The sequence below is a fragment of the Salvelinus alpinus genome, chromosome 14 (assembly GCF_045679555.1).
Source record: "Salvelinus alpinus chromosome 14, SLU_Salpinus.1, whole genome shotgun sequence".
In the NCBI taxonomy this organism is placed as follows: domain Eukaryota; kingdom Metazoa; phylum Chordata; class Actinopteri; order Salmoniformes; family Salmonidae; genus Salvelinus; species Salvelinus alpinus.
The window spans coordinates 44,564,176-44,586,300 of record NC_092099.1 but is presented as its reverse complement, the minus strand read 5'-3'; the positions used below and the strand labels follow the sequence as shown (position 1 = coordinate 44,586,300).

General features: G+C 46.0%; 1 protein-coding gene across 1 annotated transcript; it reads left to right on the top strand.

Annotated features, from left to right (window-relative positions):
- The first annotated feature begins 4,723 nt into the window (after positions 1-4,723).
- LOC139538942 (guanylate-binding protein 1-like) lies at positions 4,724-13,240 on the top strand. The gene is made up of 5 exons (XM_071341529.1): positions 4,724-4,990; positions 5,109-5,389; positions 5,714-5,926; positions 6,087-6,189; positions 12,476-13,240. Exons 1-5 carry the CDS (start codon positions 4,855-4,857, stop codon positions 12,904-12,906), a joined length of 1,164 nt encoding a protein of 387 aa, XP_071197630.1. The 5' UTR covers positions 4,724-4,854; the 3' UTR covers positions 12,907-13,240.
- Positions 13,241-22,125: the final 8,885 nt, after the last annotated feature.

Sequence of the window (22,125 nt, the reverse complement as noted above, 5' to 3'; positions counted from 1 at the left end):
TGGTCGTGTCCAATCCTGCTCGTTCCCTCAACTCCACTACCAGCAACTAATCACCTATAGAGCCCATAACCTGTATAACTAGACACCAGAGACCAGTGAGATACAGGCAGGGATCAGCAATGAATCTCAGTAATGAGCCGCCTTTGGGGGAGGGGCGCCCCCTTGTGGACAATTACCCAACTTCTCACTCTCATTCTGGAGAGCTTGATATAGCCCCTGATATAGCCCCTGAACCCCGTTGACACCGTGGAACGTGGGGTAACAAAGGGGGAACATTAAACATAGACAAGCTTCCAACATACATAACATAAATAGTGGTATAATGAGACTATACAACCTGCGTGAAGCAAATAGGGGCTCTGGCAAGATAGGCTAGCTAGCATCTTTGACCGAAGTAGTCTATTTAGAATAACCAAGTGACTTTACGCTATGTATTCTTATCAAGTGAGCTACCGACAGAAACTCCACCGTGGGCAGGTAGGAATAGATTGTTATGTGCAGTGCTTGTTTAGCTAGTCCAGTCTTGAAAGGCCAAGTAGGAAATGGTTTACTGTGGTGGGACCGAACCGTTCATCGACATGTCTGGGAAGAGAGGGAAACGGTGCTTGACCAAGGCAGACACAGGCAGCGGGGGTACCCACTGAATCTGGCTGCCCTGTCTCTTCAAGTAGCCTCATCCTAACTGGCAACAGAGCGCACAGGAGCCAGGTGGGGGAGCGGGTAGGGACTCGCTTTGAGTCCCACAATCACACCGGCGTGATTTATTACCTTCAGCCCCTTTTTAACATTGTGTGTTTGAGCTACATACGTATTTTTTGCATCGTATTTGTCTATTCCTTCTGCATCCGCAGATACCAACCATTAACCTGTGTCATTAATGGGGGCTGAGATAGAGTGGAGTTTGTGTGACAAGGGCTGATCCCGAAGATGGTTCTCTTCACAAAAAAATGTCTGTAATGTCCGAACAGTTTGAGGTACAGGCTATTATGACCCCAATATGAAAAGCTGAGAGACTCACAAACACACAGATGAACGCTACACAAAAATCTATGTAGATCTTCTACATAGAAGATCATAGGAATCCCAGGACATAGTGTCTATAATACTGTAAGGGGTTCTTCTACATAGAAGATCAAAGTAAATCCCAGGTCATAGTGTCTATAATACCGTAAGTGGTTCTTCTACATAGAAGACCATAGGAAATCCCAGGACATGGTGTCTATAATACTGTAAGGGGTTCTTCTACATAGAAGATCATAGTAAATCCTAGGACATAGTGTCTATAATACTGTAAGGGGTTCTTCTACATAGAAGATCATAGGACCTTATTTCTATTACAGCATATTGGATGACTGTCATTCATATTCCATTTACCAGTTCAATGTAACTTGATAGGTTTAGGCTACTACATGATACAAACATTTTCCCTACACCTATCATGAGGTTGCTACAACCTAGCCTTTCGAATGAAAGTGTACAATGTACAATTGAAGTTGGAAGCTTACATACACTTAGGTTGGAGTCATTCAAACTCGTTTTTTAACCACTCCACAAATTTCTTGTTAACAAACTATAGTTTTGGCAAGTCAGTTTGGACATCTACTTCGTGCATGACACAAGTAATACAGACAGATTTTTTTCTCTTATAATTCACTGTTTCACAACTCCAGTGGGTCAGAAGTTTACATACACTAAGTTGACTGTGCCTTTAAACAGCTTGGAAAATTCCAGAAAATGATGTCATGGCTTTAGAAGCTTCTGATAGGCTAATTTACAACATTTGCGTCAATTGGAGGTGTACCTGTGGATGAATTTCAAGGCCTACCTTCAAACTCAGTGCCTCTTTGCTTGACATCATGGGAAAATGCAAAGAAATCAGCCAAGTCCTCAGAAAAATTATAGACCTCCACAAGTCTGGTTCATCCTTGGGAGCAATTTCCAAACGCCTGAAGGTACCAAGATCATCTGTACAAACAATAGTATGCAAGTATAAACACCATGGGACCACACAGCCATCATACCGCTCAGGAAGGAGACACGTTCTGTCTCCTAGCGATGAACATACTTTGGTGCGAAAAGTGCAAATCATTTCCCAGAACAACAGCAAAGGACCTTGTGAAGATGCTGGAGGAAACAGGTACAAAAGTATCTATATCCACAATAAAACGAGTCCTATATCGACATAATCTGAAAGGCCGCTCAGCAAGGAAGAAGCCACTGCTTCAAAACTGCCATAAAAAAGCCAGACTATGGTTTTCAACTGCACATGGGGACAAAGATCATACTTTTTTGAGAAATGTTCTCTGGTCTGATGAAACAAAAATAGAACTGTTTGGCCATAATGACCATCGTTATGTTTGGAGGAAAAGGGGAAAGGCTTGCAAACCGAAGAACACCATCCCAACCGTGAAGCACGGGGGTAGCAGCTGCTTTGCTGCAGGAGGGACTGCTGCCCTTCACAAAATAGATGGCATTATGTGGAAGGACATTTATGTGGATATTTTGAAGCAACATCTCAAGACATCAGCCAGGAAGTTAAAGCTTGGTCACAAATGGATCTTCCAAATGGACATTGACCCCAAGCATGTGGCAAAATGGCTTAAGGACAACAAAGTCAAGGTATTGGAGTGGCCATCACAAAGCCCTGACCTCAATCCCATAGAAAATTTGTTGGCAGAACTGAAAAAGCGTGTGCAAGCAAGGAGACCTACAAACCTGACTGAGTTACACCGGCTCTGTCAGGAGGAATGGGCCAAAATTCACCCAACTTATTTTGGGAAGCTTGTGGAAGGCTTCCTCGAATTGTTTGACCCAAGTTAAACAATGTAAAGGCAATGCTAGCAACAAACGAATTGAGTGTATGTTAACTTCTGACCCACGGGAATGTGATGAAAGAAATAAAGCTGAAATAAATCATTCTCTCTACTATTATTCTGACATTTCACATTCTTAAAATAAAGTGGTGATCCTAACTGGCCTAAGACTTTTTTTTACTAGGAAAAAATGTCAAGAATTGTGAAAAACTGAGTTTAAATGTATTTGGCTCAGGTGTATGTAAACCTCCGACTTCAACTGTAGGTGCACAGGTCGTGAGAATTTTTTTTGTAATCAATGTGACAGACAGTGACACATTCAATACCGCCTTGCACACTATTGTCTTCATCTAGCTGATCTACGGTGTTATTTATGATGTCATTAGTCCAGCAGTTTTAAACGCTACTTTTTATTTGACAATCCCCGTTTCCTTCTGTTTGCTTCCATTTAAGAAGTGTTTTTCGGAATTAGTACACCCCTGATCCCATGCACTGTTCACTTTCATAGCAGCTACATACAAACAGCATGATCATTTTACTCATATGCCTTCTCGCCTCTTCACGCTCTCCTCCTCTCACCTTTTCCCTTTGCTTGTAGACTTCAGTGCGCAACACATCAGCTGTCTGTGACCAGGCAAAAAAAAAAAAACAAGCCAAACTTTCATATCATAACCGCAAACCTCTACACACAGTCTACATCATTATCACCATATTAGCTAACATCATAGTCAACACAGCTAACAGAAGTAAGGTGTTACTAAACCCGCTACATTAATGCAGTAACGTTACAGTTAACAGTCAGCAAGCAGTTTAGCAGTTAATCCAGCGGAACCCAGTGGCAATAAATCAATAAAACCAAAAGCTTACCTTGGAAGAGTTCCAGTGTTGGATAGACAAGCTAGGTAACATAGCATCCCTCTCTGTTTTAGCCAGCTGTTTGAGTAAGCTGAACAAGCTAGCTACATTTGCTAGCTAAGTGAAAGTGGAAAAAATACAACAAAATATAGCACTCCCTCGCTTCTCCTTCATTTTTTAAAGAAATTAATTTGTAAAAAACTGTTAAACTATTGTCTTTCTCTCTGAGTTAACTACTCACCACACTTTATTTACTGCAGAGCTAGCTAGCAACTTCTTTAGGATCGATGTCCCTTCCAGGGTATGGTTGAGCTAATGTAGGCTAATGTGATTAGCATGAGGTTGTAAGTAACAAACACCATTTCCCAGGACATAGTCATTTCTGATATTGGCAGAAAGCTTAAATTCTTGTTACTCTAACTGCATTGTCCAATTTACAGTAGCTATTACAGTGAAATAATACCATGCTATTGTTTGAGGAGAGTGCACTATTTTGAACATGAAAAGTTATTAATAAACATATTAGGCACATTTGGGCAGTCTTGATACAACATTTTGAACAGAAATGCAATGGTTCATTGGATCAGTCTAAAACTTTACACATACACTGCTGCCATCTAGTGGCCAAATTCTAAATTCCACCTGGGCTGGAATAATATATTATTGCCTTTCTCCTGCATTTCAAAGATACAAAACAACGGTTGGTTTTTCTTTGTATTATCTTTTGACAGATCTATTGTGTTATATTCTCCTACATTTCTTTCACATTTCCACGAACTTCAAAGTGTTTCCTTTCAAATGGTACCAATAATATGCATATCCTTGCTTCAGGGCCAGAGCTACAGGCAGTTAGATTTGGGTATGTCATTTTATGTGAAAATTGAAAAAAAAGTGGCGGATTCATAAGAGGTTTTAATTTTTCCGTAATAAATTCATTCTCTGATCCTTTGATTGGGTTGACAACATGTCAGTTCATGATTCAAGAGCTCTGATAGGTTGGAGGAGAAAGGAGGTATTATTGGGACACCCCAAGATCTGCATGTACTATAAAATCCAGTAATGCCAATGTTATCTTTCAGGTACTGGTAAAAAGATCAATGACTACAACCTCCCGCGAGAGTGCATCCGGAACTTCTTCCCCTCACGCAAGTGTTTTGTGTTCCCCTCCCCTACAACTCCTGACAACATGAAACGACTGGACTCCATGGACGAGGCTGAGCTTTCTGAAAGCTTCAGAGAGGTGGCAGATACTTTCTGCCGCTTCATTTTCCAGGAGAGCCGTACGAAGACTGTTATAGGGGGACACACATTGACTGGAGAGAGTGAGTCAGATATCTACCTACAGTACAGTATATGAAAATGGATACATATTGATTCCACATTTTATTGTACCACTAAATATATACATTCATATTTTTCCTCCCATCTGTCTGATTGCAGTGCTGGGGCACCTGGTCACCACCTATGTGGATACCATAGCCAAAGGCAATGTGCCCTGTCTGGAGAATGCTGTGTTGGCCATGGCTAAAATTGAGAACCAGGCTGCTGTGGATGAGGGCCTGGCGGTGTACCAGAAGGGAATGGAGGATGTGAAGGTCTTATTCCCGGTGGACATCAATCAGCTGTCAGAGAACCACCTTCGCTCAGAGACTCAGGCCACACAGGCATTCATGAAGCGATCCTTCAAAGACGAAAATGGGGAGTTCTTGAAAGCTCTTGTGGTAAGAGTCATCATTTGAGATCTGTGCCTGGTACACACAATGCACAATGCATACCGGGGTTCACATGTCTGAAGCTAGCGTCAGCTGAAGGTCAACCTGACCTTGTATGCTTTAAAATGTTGCTTCTTAGAGAACATTCTGATCTACAAGGTGTTATTGTATCGAGGTTGACTTACAGCTGCTGTGTTTCTCATGTGGTGTATACTGTATTCTCAATGTTAGCATGCTGTAATAAACCTTTTCTAGAATAGTCTTTATATAATTGTCTGATCTTTTATCTTATTCTACGCACCTGCATCTGAAAATTCCCAATAAATCTTTCAGGGGGCCATTAGCAACCACTCCGCCGACCTTTTCAAACAAAACAAGGATGCCTCAGAGAAGAAGTGCAAGGCCCTTCTGGAGAATCTGTCTGCTCCGATGGATCAGGAGATGAAGGAGGGGAGGTACGCCACACCAGGAGGCTATGAGCTTTACTGCAATCACCATGACAACATAGTGGCACAGTACCGGGCCGAGCCCAACAAAGGAGTCAGGGTAAGAGCTAGAAAGCAAACAACAGCAACAACATAGTGTATTCGAGAATCAAAAACATCCATCATTAGTCAGTAATGACCAATTTTCAACTAATTTCAGTCACCTGGTTACGGTTTGAATGAAAATCAATGCAACAACCTATAAGGCATGTTTTCTGCAGGCTGAGGAGGTTCTGGAGCAGTTCCTGAAGGGAAAGAGTGCAGAGTCCAACGCCATCCTGCACGCTGACAAAAAACTGACTGAAAATGAGAAAAAAATCCAAGGTAAGCCACACCTCAATCTTTTTTACTTCCAATTATAAAATAATAAATCTACTGTTGTAGGTTAATGTTCAGAAGATGCAAACAAGACCGGTGGCCTCGCCTTAATGCCAGGCCCCGCCCAAAATGACAACTTCTAAGTATTATGGAGTAAAAATAACAAAATATATACAAATTGGATTGTATTGCATACTTGACTTTTTCCACATTTTGCTGTGTTTCAGCCTGAATTTAAAATGGATTAAATTCAGATATTTTGTCACTGGCTACACACAATACCCCACATTGTCAATGTTGAATTCTGGTTTTAACATGGGATACGAATTAATTAAACATTACAAGCTAAAATGTCTTGAGTCAGTAAGTATACAACCCTTTGTTATGGCAAGCCTAAATAATAGTGTTTAACTTGATTTTTGAATGATTTATAAGGTCCCTCAGTCGAACAGTGAATTTCAAAAAACAGATTCAACCACAAAGACCAGGGAGGTTTTCCAACATTTTGAAAAATACGGCACCTATTGGCAGAATTTGAATATCCGTTTGACCATGGTAAAGTTATTAAATTACACTTTGGATGGTGAATCAATTCACCCAGTTTTTCAAATAAAATCAAATCAAATTTTATTTGTCACATACACATGGTTAGCAGATGTTAATGCGAGTGTAGCGAAATGCTTGTGCTTCTAGTTCCGACAATGCAGTAATAACCAACAAGTAATCTAACTTGACAATTCCACAACTACTATCTTATACACACAAGTGTAAAGGGATAAAGAATATGTACATAAAGATATATGAATGAGTGATGGTACAGAACGGCATAGGCAAGATGCAGTAGATGGTATAGAGTACAGTATATACATATGAGATGAGTAATGTAGGGTATGTAAACATAAAGTGGCATAGTTTAAAGTGGCTAGTGATACATGTATTACATAAAGATGGCAAGATGCAGTAGATGATATAGAGTACAGTATATACATATACATATGAGATGAGTAATGTAGGGTATGTAAACATTATATTAAGTGGCATTGTTTAAAGTGGCTAGTGGTACATTTTTACATAATTTCCATCAATTCCCATTATTAAAGTGGCTGGAGTTGAGTCAGTATGTTGGCAGCGGCCGCTAAATGTTAGTGGTTGCTGTTTAACAGTCTGATGGCCTTGAGATAGAAGCTGTTTTTCAGTCTCTCGGTCCCTGTTTTGATGCACCTGTACTGACCTCGCCTTCTGGATGATAGCGGGGTGAACAGGCAGTGGCTTGGGTGGTTGTTGTCCTTGATGATCTTTATGGCCTTCCTGTGACATCGGGTGGTGTAGGTGTCCCTGGAGGGCAGGTAGTTTGCCCCCGGTGATGCGTTGTGCAGACCTCACTACCCTCTGGAGAGCCTTACGGTTGTGGGCGGAGCAGTTGCCGTACCAGGCGGTGATACAGCCCGACAGGATGCTCTCGGTTGTGCATCTGTAGAAGTTTGTGAGTGCTTTTGGTGACAAGCCAAATTTCTTCAGCCTCCTGAGGTTGAAGAGGCGCTGCTGCGCCTTCTTCACAACGCTGTCTGTGTGGGTGGACCAATTCAGTTTGTCCGTGATGTGTACACCGAGGAACTTAAAACTGTCCACCTTCTCTACTACTGTCCCGTCGATGTGGATAGGGGGGTGCTCCCTCTGCTGTTTCCTGAAGTCCACAATCATCTCCTTTGTTTTGTTGACGTTGAGTGTGAGGTTATTTTCCTGACACCACACTCCGAGGGCCCTCACCTCCTCCCTGTAGGCCGTCTCGCCGTTGTTGGTAATCAAGCCTACCACTGTAGTGTCATCTGCAAACTTGATGATTGAGTTGGAGGCGTTGCATGGCCACGCAGTCGTGGGTGAACAGGGAGTACAGGAGAGGGCTCAGAACGCACCCTTGTGGGGCCCCAGTGTTGAGGATCAGCGGGGTGGAGATGTTGTTACCTACCCTCACCACCTGGGGGCGGCCCGTCAGGAAGTCCAGGACCCAGTTGCACAGGGCGGGGTCGAGACCCAGGGTCTCGAGCTTGATGACGAGTTTGGAGGGTACTATGGTGTTAAATGCTGAGCTGTAGTCGATGAACAGCATTCTCACATAGGTATTCCTCTTGTCCAGATGGGTTAGGGCAGTGTGCAGTGTGGTTGCGATTGCGTCGTCTGTGGACCTATTGGGTCGGTAAGCAAATTGGAGTGGGTCTAGGGTGTCCGGTAGGGTGGAGGTGATATGGTCCTTGACTAGTCTCTCAAAGCACTTCATGATGACGGAAGTGAGTGCTACGGGGCGGTAGTCGTTTAGCTCAGTTACCTTAGCTTTCTTGGGAACAGGAACAATGGTGGCCCTCTTGAAGCATGTGGGAACAGCAGACTGGGATAAGGATTGAATGAATATGTCCGTAAACACACCAGCCAGCTGGTCTGCGCATGCTCTGAGGACGCGGCTGGGAATGCCGTCTGGGCCTGCAGCCTTGCGAGGGTTAAAACGTTTAAATGTTTTACTCACCTCGGCTGCAGTGAAGGAGAGCCCGCAGGTTTTGGTAGCGGGCCGTGTCAGTGGCACTGTATTGTCCTCAAAGCGAGCAAAAAAGTTATTTAGCCTTTCTGGGAGCAAGACATCCTGGTCCGCGACGGGGCTGGTTTTCTTTTTGTAATCCGTGATTGACTGTAGACCCTGCCACATACCTCTTGTGTCTGAGCTGTTGAATTGCGACTCTATTTTGTCTCTATACTGGGACTTAGCTTGTTTGATTGCCTTGCGGAGAGAATAGCTACACTGTTTGTATTCGGTCATGTTTCCGGTCACCTTGCCCTGGTTAAAAGCAGTGGTTCGCGCTTTCAGTTTCACGCGAATGCTGCTGTCAATCCACGGTTTCTGGTTTGGGAATGTTTTAATCGTTGCTGTGGGTACGACATCGTCAATGCACTTTCTAATGAACTCGCTCACCGAATTGGCGTATTCGTCAATATTGTTGTTGGACGCAATGCGGAACATTTTCCAATCCGCGTGATCGAAGCAGTCTTGAAGCGTGCAATCAGATTGGTCGGACCAGCGTTGAACAGACCTGAGCGAGGGAGCTTGTTGTTTTAGTTTCTGTTTGTAGGCTGGAAGCAACAAAATGGAGTCGTGGTCAGCTTTTCCGAAAGGAGGGCGGGCTAGGGCCTTATATGTGTCGCGGAAGTTAGTATAACAATGATCCAAGGTTTTACCAGCCCTGGTAGCACAATCGATAGGCTGATAGAATGTAGGGAGTTTTGTTTTCAGATTAGCCTTGTTAAAATCCCCAGCTACGATGAATGCAGCCTCAGGGTGTGTGGTTTCCAGTTTACAAAGAGTCAGATAAAGTTTGTTCAGGGCCATCGATGTGTCTGCTTGGGGGGGAATATATACGGCTGTGATTATAATCGAAGAGAATTCCCTTGGTAGATAATGCGGTCGACATTTGATTGTGAGGAATTCTAGATCAGGTGAACAGAATGACTTGAGTTCCTGTATGTTGTTATGATCACACCACGTCTCGTTAATCATAAGGCATACACCCCCGCCCCTCTTCTTACCAGAAAGATGTATGTTTCTGTCGGCGCGATGCGTGAAGAAACCAGCTGGCTGCACCGACTCCGTTAGCGTCTCTTGAGTTAGCCATGTTTCCGTGAAGCAGAGAACGTTACAATCTCTGATGTCTCTCTGGAATGTTACCCTTGCTCGGATTTCATCAACCTTATTGTCAAGAGACTGGACACTGGACAAGAGACCAGCAGCATACCACCCTGCATACCACTGTTGGCTTGCTTCTGAAGCTAAGCAGGGTCGGTCCTGGTCAGTCCCTGGATGGGAGACCAGATGCTGCTGGAAGTGGTGTTGGAGGGCCAGTAGGAGGCACTCTTTCCTCTGGTCTAAACAAAGATCCCAATGCCCCAGGGCAGTGATTGGGGACACTGCCCTGTGTAGGGTGCCGTCTTTCGGATGGGACGTTAAACGGGTGTCCTGACTCTCTGAGGTCATTAAAGATCCCATGGCACTTATCGTAAGAGTAGGGGTGTTAACCCCGGTGTCCTGGCTAAATTCCCAATCTGGCCCTCAAACCATCATGGTCACCTAATAATCCCCAGTTTATAATTGGCTCATTCATCCCCCTCCTCTCCCCTGTAACTATTCCCCAGGTCGTTGCTGCAAATGAGAACGTGTTCTCAGTCAACTTACCTGGTAAAATAACGGTAAAATAAATAAAAAAAAATAAAAAATTGGCGAGTAGTATGCTAGGGAGTGGAGCGCGATGTGCCCGTCTCCGAAGCCTGACCAGGAGACCGCTACGTTTGCCCCTTTTACGGCGTCGCATAGGGTCGCCGGCTGGGATCAGATCCATTGTATTGGGTGGAAGGCAAAACACTGGATCCGTTTCGGGAAAGTCATATTCCTGGTTGTAACGATGGTGAGTTGACGTTGCTCTTATATTCAGTAGTTCCTCCCGACTGTATGTAATGAAACCTAAGATTACCTGGGGTACCAATGTAAGGAATAACACATAAAAAAACAAAATACTGCATATTTTCCAAGGAACGCAAAGCGAGGCGGCCATCTCGGTCGGCGCCGGCTGTGATAGGAGAAAACTGAGGATGGATCAACAACATTGTAGTTACTCCACAATAATAACCAAATTGAATAACCAATTTCGTGATATCCAATTAGTAGTTACAGTCTTGTCCCATCGCTGCAACTCCCCTACGGACCTGGGAGAGGTGAAGGTCGAGAGCCATACGTCCCCCAAAACATCTACACTGCTTCTTGACACACTGCTCTCTTAACCCGGAAGCCAGCCGCACCAATGTTTCGGAGGAAACACAGTACAACTGGTGACCGAAGTCAGCGTGCATGCCCCCAGCCCTCCACAAGTAGTTGCTAGAGCGTGATGGGAAAAGGAGATCCCAGCCGGCCAAACCCTCCCCTAACCCGGATGACACTGGGCCAATTGTGCGCCCCCTCATGGGTCTCCCTGTGGCGGTCGGCTGCGACACAGCCTTGGATCTGTAGTGATGCGTCTAGAACTGCGATGAAGTGCCTTAGACTGCTGCGCCACTCGGCAGGCCTTTGTAGAAAATCTTGATAGTAGAATAAATGTTTTACTCATATCAATGCCACATAAGCTATTTTCTAAATGAGAGGTCATTTTTTTACGGGCAGTTGCTCTTTAAAATACAAGGGGAATACACCAGGCCCTAGCTATGAACCAGACTACCACTGCAAAGCTCCCCTCTTCAAACTGCATAGCTGTACATGCAAGCTGTGCTGTTGTAGGTGATTTCCAGTGGTGATCAGTTTGCTTTACAAAATAACGCTCATCAAAATGATTTTACTTGGTCTAGCAATGATCACCTCGCTCAAGGACACATTTTCTGTTAGATTCTTACCTTTAGACGAGCCCGTGGGTTACCTTTAGACGAGCCCGTGGGTTACATTTAGACGAGCCTGTGGGTTACCTTTAGACGAGCCCGTGGGTTACATTTAGACGAGCCTGTGGGTTACCTTTAGACGAGCCTGTGGGTTACCTTTAGACGAGCCCGTGGGTTACCTTTACACGAGCCCGTGGGTTACCTTTAGACGAGCCCGTGGATTACCTTTAGACGAGCCCGTGGGTTACATTTAGACGAGCCCGTGTGTTACCTTTAGACGAGCCCGTAGGTTACATTTAGACAAGCCCGTGGGTTACATTTAGACGAGCCCGTGGGTTACCTTTAGACGAGCCCGTGGGTTACCTTTAGACGAGCCTGTGGGTTACATTTAGATGAGCCCGTGGGTTACATTTAGACGAGTCCGTGGGTTACCTTTAGACGAGGTGGTGGGTTACCTTTAGACGAGCCCGTGACACTTGTGGTAGAGGAAAATGAAGAACACCATCGTGTTCGTGAGAGTCTCCCCTTTTTATAGAGTGATCATATTCGTTTTTAGGCCAAACCGTTCGGATGCTACAGATGTTTTTATAAGAAGAACGATTTGCGGGATGTCTCCTGGTCTGACAAACAGCGCAGTAGCTCTGCCCCTTTCCACCTTCTGATGCGGATCGGTGACATAGGTGGATGTGATGGATTGAGACGCAGCCGATGCAAAAATACATATCTCTAGCTTTAACTGGCAGATTTTAATGGGATTTTTTTTATTATGTTACTTAGATTGACACACTGTTGTGCCAATAGACTCTAGAGGGTTTTAATGTGTGTGAATCTGTATGAGATAATGAGTTGTCCAGTTTTCCTACTTATTTCTCTCTCTCCTTGGCTCTTCCAGCTGATAAGAAGAAAACAGCTGAGCTGGAGCAGGAGAAAGCAGCATCCAAGGAGCAACAGGCAGAGATGGAGCGCAAAATTGAGAACATGGGCAGGGGCCAGGAGAAGTACTTGAAAGAGATGGAAGAGAAGATGGAGAAGGAGAGGAAGCAACAGCAGCAGGAGTTCAACAGGACCCTGGACCGCAGGATGCAGGAGCAGAAAGATCTCCTGGAGATGGGCCATAAGGAGAAGGCTGAGCTGATGAGGCAAGAGATCGAGGAGATAAAGAAGAATAATCAATTGGAAAGGGACGCCAATACCCAGAATCAGAAGGCTCTGCTGAATGACTGCAAGCGGCAGGCTGAGAAACATAAAAGAAAGATGCATGCGTTAATGGGGAAGCGCAACAATAGATCACATGTTTGTGAACCACTCTGTACACTCTTGTGATCCACTTTGAACCTGTGAAAAGCTAACTGATATTGAATTTTGAAGCTTTGAAGTGTTTGTCCTCTACAGCCATTGCTGTTTTTATCTCTCCCTGCTGGTAATCTATGAAAGTTTTAACGTCTTGAAAATCTATCTGGCATTCATGGCCGCATGAACCTGGATCCTCTCTAGGTTTCTTCCTAGGTTTCTGCCTTCTTGGGACTTTTTCCTAGCCACTGTGCTTCTGCCTCTGCATTGCTTGCTCTTTGGGGTTTTAGGAATGGGTATCTGTAAAGCACTTTGTGACAACTGCTGATGTTAAAAGGGCTTTATGAAATAAAATTTGATTGATTGACCTCTTGTGAACCTGATATCTTAGTTTAAGATGTCGTAAGCCCTGCAATCAAATGTGTGCTTTATGCCACATGGCAAATGGCCCAAAATGCAAAGACACTTGTTGGGGCCAGTCCTCCCTTCTACTGTCAAGAGGACAAAATGTCTCTCTGTTACAGTACCCAGATGAATGACTATTGAGATGTATGTTACAGTAATATCCATGTTTGGTATCTACAGTATCTGAAACGTGTCCTTGGAGGAGAACTTGGATGCCATTCACATGGATCTAGGATCTCTGTATGCTTTTTGTTTATCCTGATGCCCAGATATGAAAAAGCTGGACCATGATCAATGTGGGCACCATCCACATTTTTAAGTGTTTTGGAAAACAACATACTGTACACTTGGTTTTATCTGCATTAAGTAACAATTTCAGATCAACAAAGATTTTCTGGAAAGCAACAAATGCAGACTGTAGCTCTGAAAGAGCCTGGTCAACCGTGGGGGAAATATCATACACAACCGTGTCATCGGTATACAAGGGCAGGTACAAGTTAAACCAATATTATTCATGTAAATAGTGAAAAGAACTGGACCAAGAATCGATCCTTGTGGGACACCCTTTGTTGTTTCCAGAAAACCTGATTGAACACCATCAGTAAATACACATTGCGTTCTGTCCATTAAATCATTTTCAAACCAGCTACAAAGCCTCTGAATGAGTAACAAGTGATCCACAGTGTCAAAAGCCTTAGACACGTCAATGAAAAGGGCCGCACAGTGTTTATTCTTATCAATACAAGTAATAATATAATCTCAAACCAGAGAAGCAGCAGAGATGGTGCTATGACCTGGTCAGAATCCTATGTTGACATGTAAATAACATCTTAACAAAATAACATACTTTAGAAACAAAATGAATGTAATTAATACAATTCTAAACAATAGAGTAATGACTTACATTGTTAAATTATATTACACTGCTTTTTTAATACATCACAATAACCAAATATAACCTATTAATAGCGGAATATAGACAGAAACAATGCCAACCTATAGATCCTGCATGAACCCAATGCATTTAAAAACTACACTATGTCGGGCCAATAGAAATTCTATTCGGGACAGTAGATTTTTGGCCAAAAGGCCCGGTCAGGGAGGAAAACTTTATGTTGGACCCTATCATAGCCTGTGAATAGGACCCAGATGACCCAGAGTTTTACCTGACCAGGACATGAGATCAGGAAAAACTCCAGACCACGGAAAAGATATTTACACATTTTTCTCACACCACTTTTGAAACTGAGGTGGCGTCTCTGGGAAGGAGGTTTGTCAAGAGTTTTCTCTCAGAGGCCAGCACTCATGCATGATTTTATTCTGGGTTCCCCAGACTAATCAAGACTTTTCCAACATTAACTATAGAGGCCAGAAGAATTATAGTAGACGGTTTGTGTCCGAAAGTGATTGATGACCTATTTTATGTGTCACGTGGTTATGCCCATTTATGTACATCCTGTCCGGATGTTCTCATGCTAAGGAGTGAGTGCTTATGTAACCTGATAGTGCAGCTGTTTTGGGTAAAACCTGTGTTTGCACTAAAGCTTCGTGGTGAATGGTGTGTAGTGACCTTGTTGAACTGTGGAATGTGTTTGAACATTTGAAAGAGTTATGACATTTTCTGTTGTGAACTTATGGAGCTACTGTTTAGGGAGCTTATGAAATGAAAAAGTATTTTCCAGGTAGGTCTGCCTGAGTTTAAGCCTGAGTATAAGTAACTGTTAGACTTGTCCTATTTGTATTTATTATGGATCCCCATTAGCTGCTGCCGCAGCAGCAGTTACTCTTCCTGGGTTCCAGCAAAATTAAGGCAGTTTATACAATTTTAAAACATTACAATACATTCATAGATTTCAGAACACACTGTGTACCCTCAGACCCCAACCACATATCTACAGTACTAAATCCATGTGTATGTATAACGTACTGTATGTAATCGTGTGTGTGTGTGTACATGTGTGTATAGTGCGAATGTTATGTGTGTGTATGCATGTGTCTGTGCCAATGTTTGTGTTGCTTCACAGTCCCCGCTGTTCCATAAGGTGTTTTTTTTATCTGTTTTTTAAAGCTAATTTTACTGCTCGCATCAGTTTCTTGATGTGGAATAGAGTTCCATGTAGTCATGGCTCTATGTAGTACTGTGCGCCTCCCATAGCCTATTCTGGACTTGGGGATTGTGAAGAGACCTCTTGTGGCATGTCTTGTGGGGTGTGCATGGGTGTCCGAGCTGTGTGCCAGTAGTTTAGACAGACAGCTCGGTGCATTCAACATGCCTGTCATGTTTTGTCTTTGATCATGTCTTGTCCCTGTGCTTCCCTCTGCTGGTCTTATTAGGTTCTTTCCCTCTTTCTCTCTCTCTCTCTCCTCCTCCCTCTCTCCCTCTCCCGCTCTCTCTCTCTATCGTTCCGTTCCTGCTCCCAGCTGTTTCTCATTCTCCTAACGACCTCATTTACTCTTTCACACCTGTCCCCTATTTTGCCCTCTGATTAGAGTCCCTATTTTTCCCTCTGTTTTCCGCTTCTGTCCTGGTCGGATTCTTGTTTGATGTTTGCTGTTCCTGGGTCCTTGTTCCGCCCTGTCGTGTTTTTGCCTTCTTCAGATGCTGCGTGTGAGCAGGTGTCTATGTCAGCTACGGCCTGTGCCTTCCTGAAGCGACCTGCAGTCTGTGGTCGCGTCTCCTGTCGTTCCTCTCTACTGACGAGAGGATTTCAGTTTCCTGTTTTGGATTTACCTTTGATATATCCAGGAGAATCATTGTTTGTTTGATACTGGAATAAAGACTCTGTTACTATTACGTCGCTTTTGGGTCCTCATTCACCAGCATAACAGAAGAATCCGACCACGAATGGACCCAGCGACTACGGATTCTCGCAACACTGCCGTCGAGATCCAGGGAGCAATGCTCGGCAGACACGAGCAGGAATTGTCTGCTGCTCGTCATGCCGTTGAGACCCTGGCCGCTCATGTCTCCGATCTCTCAGGACAGTTTCAGAGTCTTCGTCTCGTGCCACCAGCTACTTCCTGGTCTTCCGAGTCTCCGGAGCCTAGGGTTAATAACCCACCATGTTACTCTGGGCAGCCCACTGAGTGTCGCTCCTTTCTCACCCAGTGTGATATTGTGTTCTCTCTCCAGCCCAACACATACTCAGGAGAGAGAGCTCGGATCGCTTACGTCATATCACTCCTTACTGGTCGGGCTCGGGAGTGGGGCACAGCTATCTGGGAGGCAAGGGCTGAGTGTTCTAACGTTTATCAGAACTTTAAGGAGGAGATGATACGGGTTTTTGATCGTTCAGTTTTTGGGAAGGAGGCTTCCAGGGCCCTGGCTTCCCTATGTCAAGGTGATCGATCCATAACGGATTACTCTATAGAGTTTCGCACTCTTGCTGCATCCAGTGACTGGAACGAGCCGGCGTTGCTCGCTCGTTTTCTGGAGGGACTCCACGCTGAGGTTAAGGATGAGATTCTCTCCCGGGAGGTTCCTTCCAGCGTGGACTCTTTGATTGCACTCGCCATCCGCATAGAACGACGGGTAGATCTTCGTCACCGAGCTCGTGGAAGAGAGCTCGCGTTAACGGTGTTTCCCCTCTCCGCATCTCAACCATCTCCTCCCATCGGCTCAGAGACTGAGCCCATGCTGCTGGGAGGTATTCGCATCTCGACTAAGGAGAGGGAACGGAGAATCACCAACCGCCTTTGCCTCTATTGCGGTTCTGCTGGACATTTTGTCATGTCATGTCCAGTAAAAGGCCAGAGCTCATCAGTAAGCGGAGGGTTACTGGTGAGCGCTACTACTCAGGTCTCTCCATCAAGATCCTGTACTACCTTGTCGGTCCATCTACGCTGGACCGGTTCGGCTGCTTCCTGCAGTGCCTTGATAGACTCTGGGGCTGAGGGTTGTTTTATGGACGAAGCATGGGCTCGGAAGCATGACATTCCTCTCAGACAGTTAGGGAAGCCCACGCCCATGTTCGCCTTAGATGGTAGTCCTCTCCCCAGTATCAGATGTGAGACACTACCTTTAACCCTCACAGTATCTGGTAACCACAGTGAGACCATTTCCTTTTTGATTTTTCGTTCACCTTTTACACCTGTTGTTTTGGGTCATCCCTGGCTAGTATGTCATAATCCTTCTATTAATTGGTCTAGTAATTCTATCCTATCCTGGAACGTTTCTTGTCATGTGAAGTGTTTAATGTCTGCTATCCCTCCTGTTTCTTCTGTCCCCTCTACTCAGGAGGAACCTGGTGATTTGACAGGAGTGCCGGAGGAATATCAGGATCTACGCACGGTCTTCAGTCGGTCCAGAGCCAACTCTCTTCCTCCTCACCGGTCGTATGATTGTTGTATTGATCTCCTTCCGGGGACCACTCCCCCTCGGGGTAGACTATACTCTCTGTCGGCTCCCGAACGTAAGGCTCTCGAGGATTATCTGTCTGTTTCTCTCGACGCCGGTACCGTGGTGCCTTCTTCCTCTCCCGCCGGAGCGGGGTTTTTCTTTGTTAAGAAGAAGGACGGTACTCTGCGCCCCTGCGTGGATTATCGAGGGCTGAATGACATAACGGTTAAGAATCGTTATCCGCTTCCCCTTATGTCGTCAGCCTTCGAGATTCTGCAGGGAGCCAGGTTCTTTACTAAGTTGGACCTTCGTAACGCTTACCATCTCGTACGCATCAGAGAGGGGGACGAGTGGAAAACGGCGTTTAACACTCCGTTAGGGCATTTTGAATACCGGGTTCTGCCGTTCGGTCTCGCTAATGCTCCAGCTGTCTTTCAGGCATTAGTTAATGATGTACTGAGAGACATGCTGAACATCTTTGTTTTCGTTTACCTTGACGATATCCTGATTTTTTCACCGTCACTCGAGATTCATGTTCAGCACGTTCGACGTGTACTCCAGCGCCTTTTAGAGAATTGTCTCTACGTGAAGGCTGAGAAGTGCGCCTTTCATGTCTCCTCTGTCACATTTCTCGGTTCTGTTATTTCCGCTGAAGGCATTCAGATGGATCCCGCTAAGGTCCAGGCTGTCAGCGAGTGGCCCGTTCCTAAGTCACGTGTCGAGTTACAGCGCTTTCTCGGTTTCGCTAATTTCTATCGGCGTTTCATTCGTAATTTCGGTCAAGTGGCTGCTCCTCTCACAGCTCTGACTTCTGTCAAGACTTGCTTTAAGTGGTCCGGTTCCGCCCAGGGAGCTTTTGATCTCCTCAAGAAGCGTTTTACATCCGCCCCTATCCTTGTTACTCCTGACGTCACTAAACAATTCATTGTCGAGGTTGACGCTTCAGAGGTGGGCGTGGGAGCCATTCTGTCCCAGCGCTTCCAGTCTGACGATAAGGTCCATCCTTGCGCTTACTTTTCTCATCGCCTGTCGCCATCGGAACGCAACTATGATGTGGGTAACCGCGAACTGCTCGCCATCCGCTTAGCCATAGGCGAATGGCGACAGTGGTTGGAGGGGGCGACCGTCCCTTTTGTCGTTTGGACTGACCATAAGAACCTTGAGTACATTCGTTCTGCCAAACGACTTAATGCACGTCAAGCTCGTTGGGCGTTGTTTTTCGCTCGTTTCGAGTTCGTGATTTCCTATCGCCCGGGAAATAAGAACACCAAGCCTGATGCCTTATCCCGTCTCTTTAGTTCTCCTGTGGCTTCTACCGACCCCGAGGGGATTCTCCCTGAAGGGCGTGTTGTCGGGTTGACTGTCTGGGGAATTGAGAGACAGGTAAAGCAAGCACTCACTCACACTGCGTCGCCGCGCGCTTGTCCTAGTAACCTTCTGTTCGTTCCTGTATCTACTCGTCTGGCTGTTCTTCAGTGGGCTCATTCTGCCAAGTTAGCTGGCCACCCCGGCGTTCGGGGTACGCTTGCTTCTATTCGCCAGCGGTTTTGGTGGCCTACTCAGGAGCGGGACACGCGCCGTTTCGTGGCTGCTTGTTCGGACTGCGCGCAGACTAAGTCAGGTAACTCTCCTCCTGCCGGTCGTCTCAGACCGCTTCCCATTCCTTCTCGACCATGGTCTCACATCGCCTTAGACTTTATTACCGGTCTGCCTTCGTCTGCGGGGAAGACTGTGATTCTTACGGTTATCGATAGGTTCTCTAAGGCGGCACATTTCATTCCCCTCGCTAAGCTTCCTTCCGCTAAGGAGACGGCACAAATCATCATTGAGAATGTGTTCAGAATTCATGGCCTCCCGTTAGACGCCGTTTCAGACAGAGGTCCGCAATTCACGTCACAGTTTTGGAGGGAGTTCTGTCGTTTGATTGGTGCTTCCGTCAGTCTCTCTTCCGGGTTTCATCCCCAGTCTAACGGTCAAGCAGAAAGGGCCAATCAGTCGATTGGTCGCATATTACGCAGCCTTTCGTTTCGAAACCCTGCGTCTTGGGCAGAACAGCTCCCCTGGGCTGAGTACGCTCACAACTCGCTTCCTTCGTCTGCTACCGGTCTATCTCCGTTTCAGAGTAGTCTTGGGTACCAGCCTCCTCTGTTCTCGTCCCAGCTCGCCGAGTCCAGCGTTCCCTCCGCTCAGGCTTTTGTCCAACGTTGTGAGCGCACCTGGAGGAGGGTCAGGTCTGCACTTTGCCGTTACAGGGCGCAGACTGTGAGAGCCGCCAATAAACGTAGGATTAAGAGTCCTAGGTATTGTCGCGGTCAGAGAGTGTGGCTTTCCACTCGTAACCTTCCCCTTACGACAGCTTCTCGCAAGTTGACTCCGCGGTTCATTGGTCCGTTCCGTGTCTCTCAGGTCGTCAATCCTGTCGCTGTGCGACTGCTTCTTCCGCAACATCTTCGTCGCGTCCACCCTGTCTTCCATGTCTCTTGTGTCAAGCCTTTTCTTCGCGCCCCCGTTCGTCTTCCCTCCCCCCCCCCCCGTCCTTGTCGAGGGCGCTCCTATTTACAAGGTACGGAAGATCATGGACATGCGTTCTCGGGGACGTGGTCACCAGTACTTAGTGGATTGGGAGGGTTACGGTCCTGAGGAGAGGAGTTGGGTTCCATCTCGGGACGTGCTGGACCGTTCGTTGATTGATGATTTCCTTCGTTGCCGCCAGGGTTCCTCCTCGAGTGCGCCAGGAGGCGCTCGGTGAGTGGGGGGGTACTGTCATGTTTTGTCTTTGATCATGTCTTGTCCCTGTGCTTCCCTCTGCTGGTCTTATTAGGTTCTTTCCCTCTTTCTCTCTCTCTCTCTCCTCCTCCCTCTCTCCCTCTCCCGCTCTCTCTCTCTATCGTTCCGTTCCTGCTCCCAGCTGTTTCTCATTCTCCTAACGACCTCATTTACTCTTTCACACCTGTCCCCTATTTTGCCCTCTGATTAGAGTCCCTATTTCTCCCTCTGTTTTCCGCTTCTGTCCTGGTCGGATTCTTGTTTGATGTTTTCTGTTCCTGGGTCCTTGTTCCGCCCTGTCGTGTTTTTGCCTTCTTCAGATGCTGCGTGTGAGCAGGTGTCTATGTCAGCTACGGCCTGTGCCTTCCTGAAGCGACCTGCAGTCTGTGGTCGCGTCTCCTGTCGTTCCTCTCTACTGACGAGAGGATTTCAGTTTCCTGTTTTGGATTTACCTTTGATATATCCAGGAGAATCATTGTTTGTTTGATACTGGAATAAAGACTCTGTTACTATTACGTCGCTTTTGGGTCCTCATTCACCAGCATAACAATGCCAATGCCTCTCATAAATAAAAGTAGTGATGAAGTCAATCTCTTCTCCAATTTCAGCCAGGAGAGATTGACATGTATATTATTAATATTAGCTCTCTGTGTACATCCGAGGGCCAGCCGTGCTGCCCTCTTCTGAACCAATTGCAATGTTCCTAAGTCCTTTTTTGTGGCACCTGACCACATGACTGAACAGTAGTCCAGGTGTGACAAAACTAGGGCCTGTAGGATCTGCCTTGTTGATGGTGTTGTTAATAAGGCAGAGCATCTCTTTTTTATGGACAGACTTCTCCCCATCTTAGCTAGTGTTGTATGAATATGTTTTGACCATGACAGTTTACAATCTAGTGTTACTCCAAGCAGTTTAGTCATCTCAACTTGCTCAATTTCCACATTATTTATTACAATATAAAGTTGAGGTTTAGGGTTTAGTGAGTGTCCGATGACAAGTCTAACACAGATAAACCACAGAAAACTACAGAAAACATGTCTCCTAGACCAATTCTAGGTGTATTATGATTTACCTTCAATGAATGAAATCACTGCCCCCCCCCCCCTTGTGGTATGTGTAAGGCCTGGTTGCATGGGTGGTGCCAGGTTACAAGCTGTGGAGTTACAAGCAGAGAAAGACAGAGAGAGAACCCTTCCCAAGGGCCTTCTTTTCTAAGACATTAAAACCTCTCTGGGATTTGTCAGACGCTAGCAGAAGGCCTGGTGCTTAGAGGAGGCACCGGATTAACCGGGCTGTGGGAGAGCACTGGAGCCCTGGTGCACAGCCTTGGCACAACTCCTCCAGGCTGAATGCCCACTTTAGCCTGGCCCCTCCAGAGTGCAGGCACAGGTCGAACCGGGCTATGGGCGAGCACTGGAGATCTGGTGCTTACCACTCGCACCTCTCCATTTGGCTCAATGCCCACTTTAGCCCGGCACGGGCGGAGCGCAGGCATAGCACGAACATAACTTTCCCAGCACCCCAGAGACACAGTACGCAGAGCCGGCGCAGGATACCCTGGGCCGAAACGGCGCACCGGAGACCAAGCGCGCTGAGCTGGCACAATCCGCCCTGGCTGGATGCCCACTCTCGCATGGCACTTGCGGGCGGCTGGCATATAGCGCTCCGGGCTATGAGCGGGCACTGGAGACACCGTGCGCTTTACCGCATAACACGGTCCCTGACCAGTACCCCGCTGCTTC

Bases quoted from the DNA above. Each gene is read 5' to 3' on its own strand.
- LOC139538942 (XM_071341529.1), top strand. From the start codon at position 4,855: ATGAAACGACTGGACTCCATGGACGAGGCTGAGCTTTCTGAAAGCTTC. The intron at 5,927-6,086 runs GTAAGAGCTAGA...TGTTTTCTGCAG, and splicing joins AGCCCAACAAAGGAGTCAGG to GCTGAGGAGGTTCTGGAGCA. The intron at 6,190-12,475 runs GTAAGCCACACC...TGGCTCTTCCAG, and splicing joins AAATGAGAAAAAAATCCAAG to CTGATAAGAAGAAAACAGCT.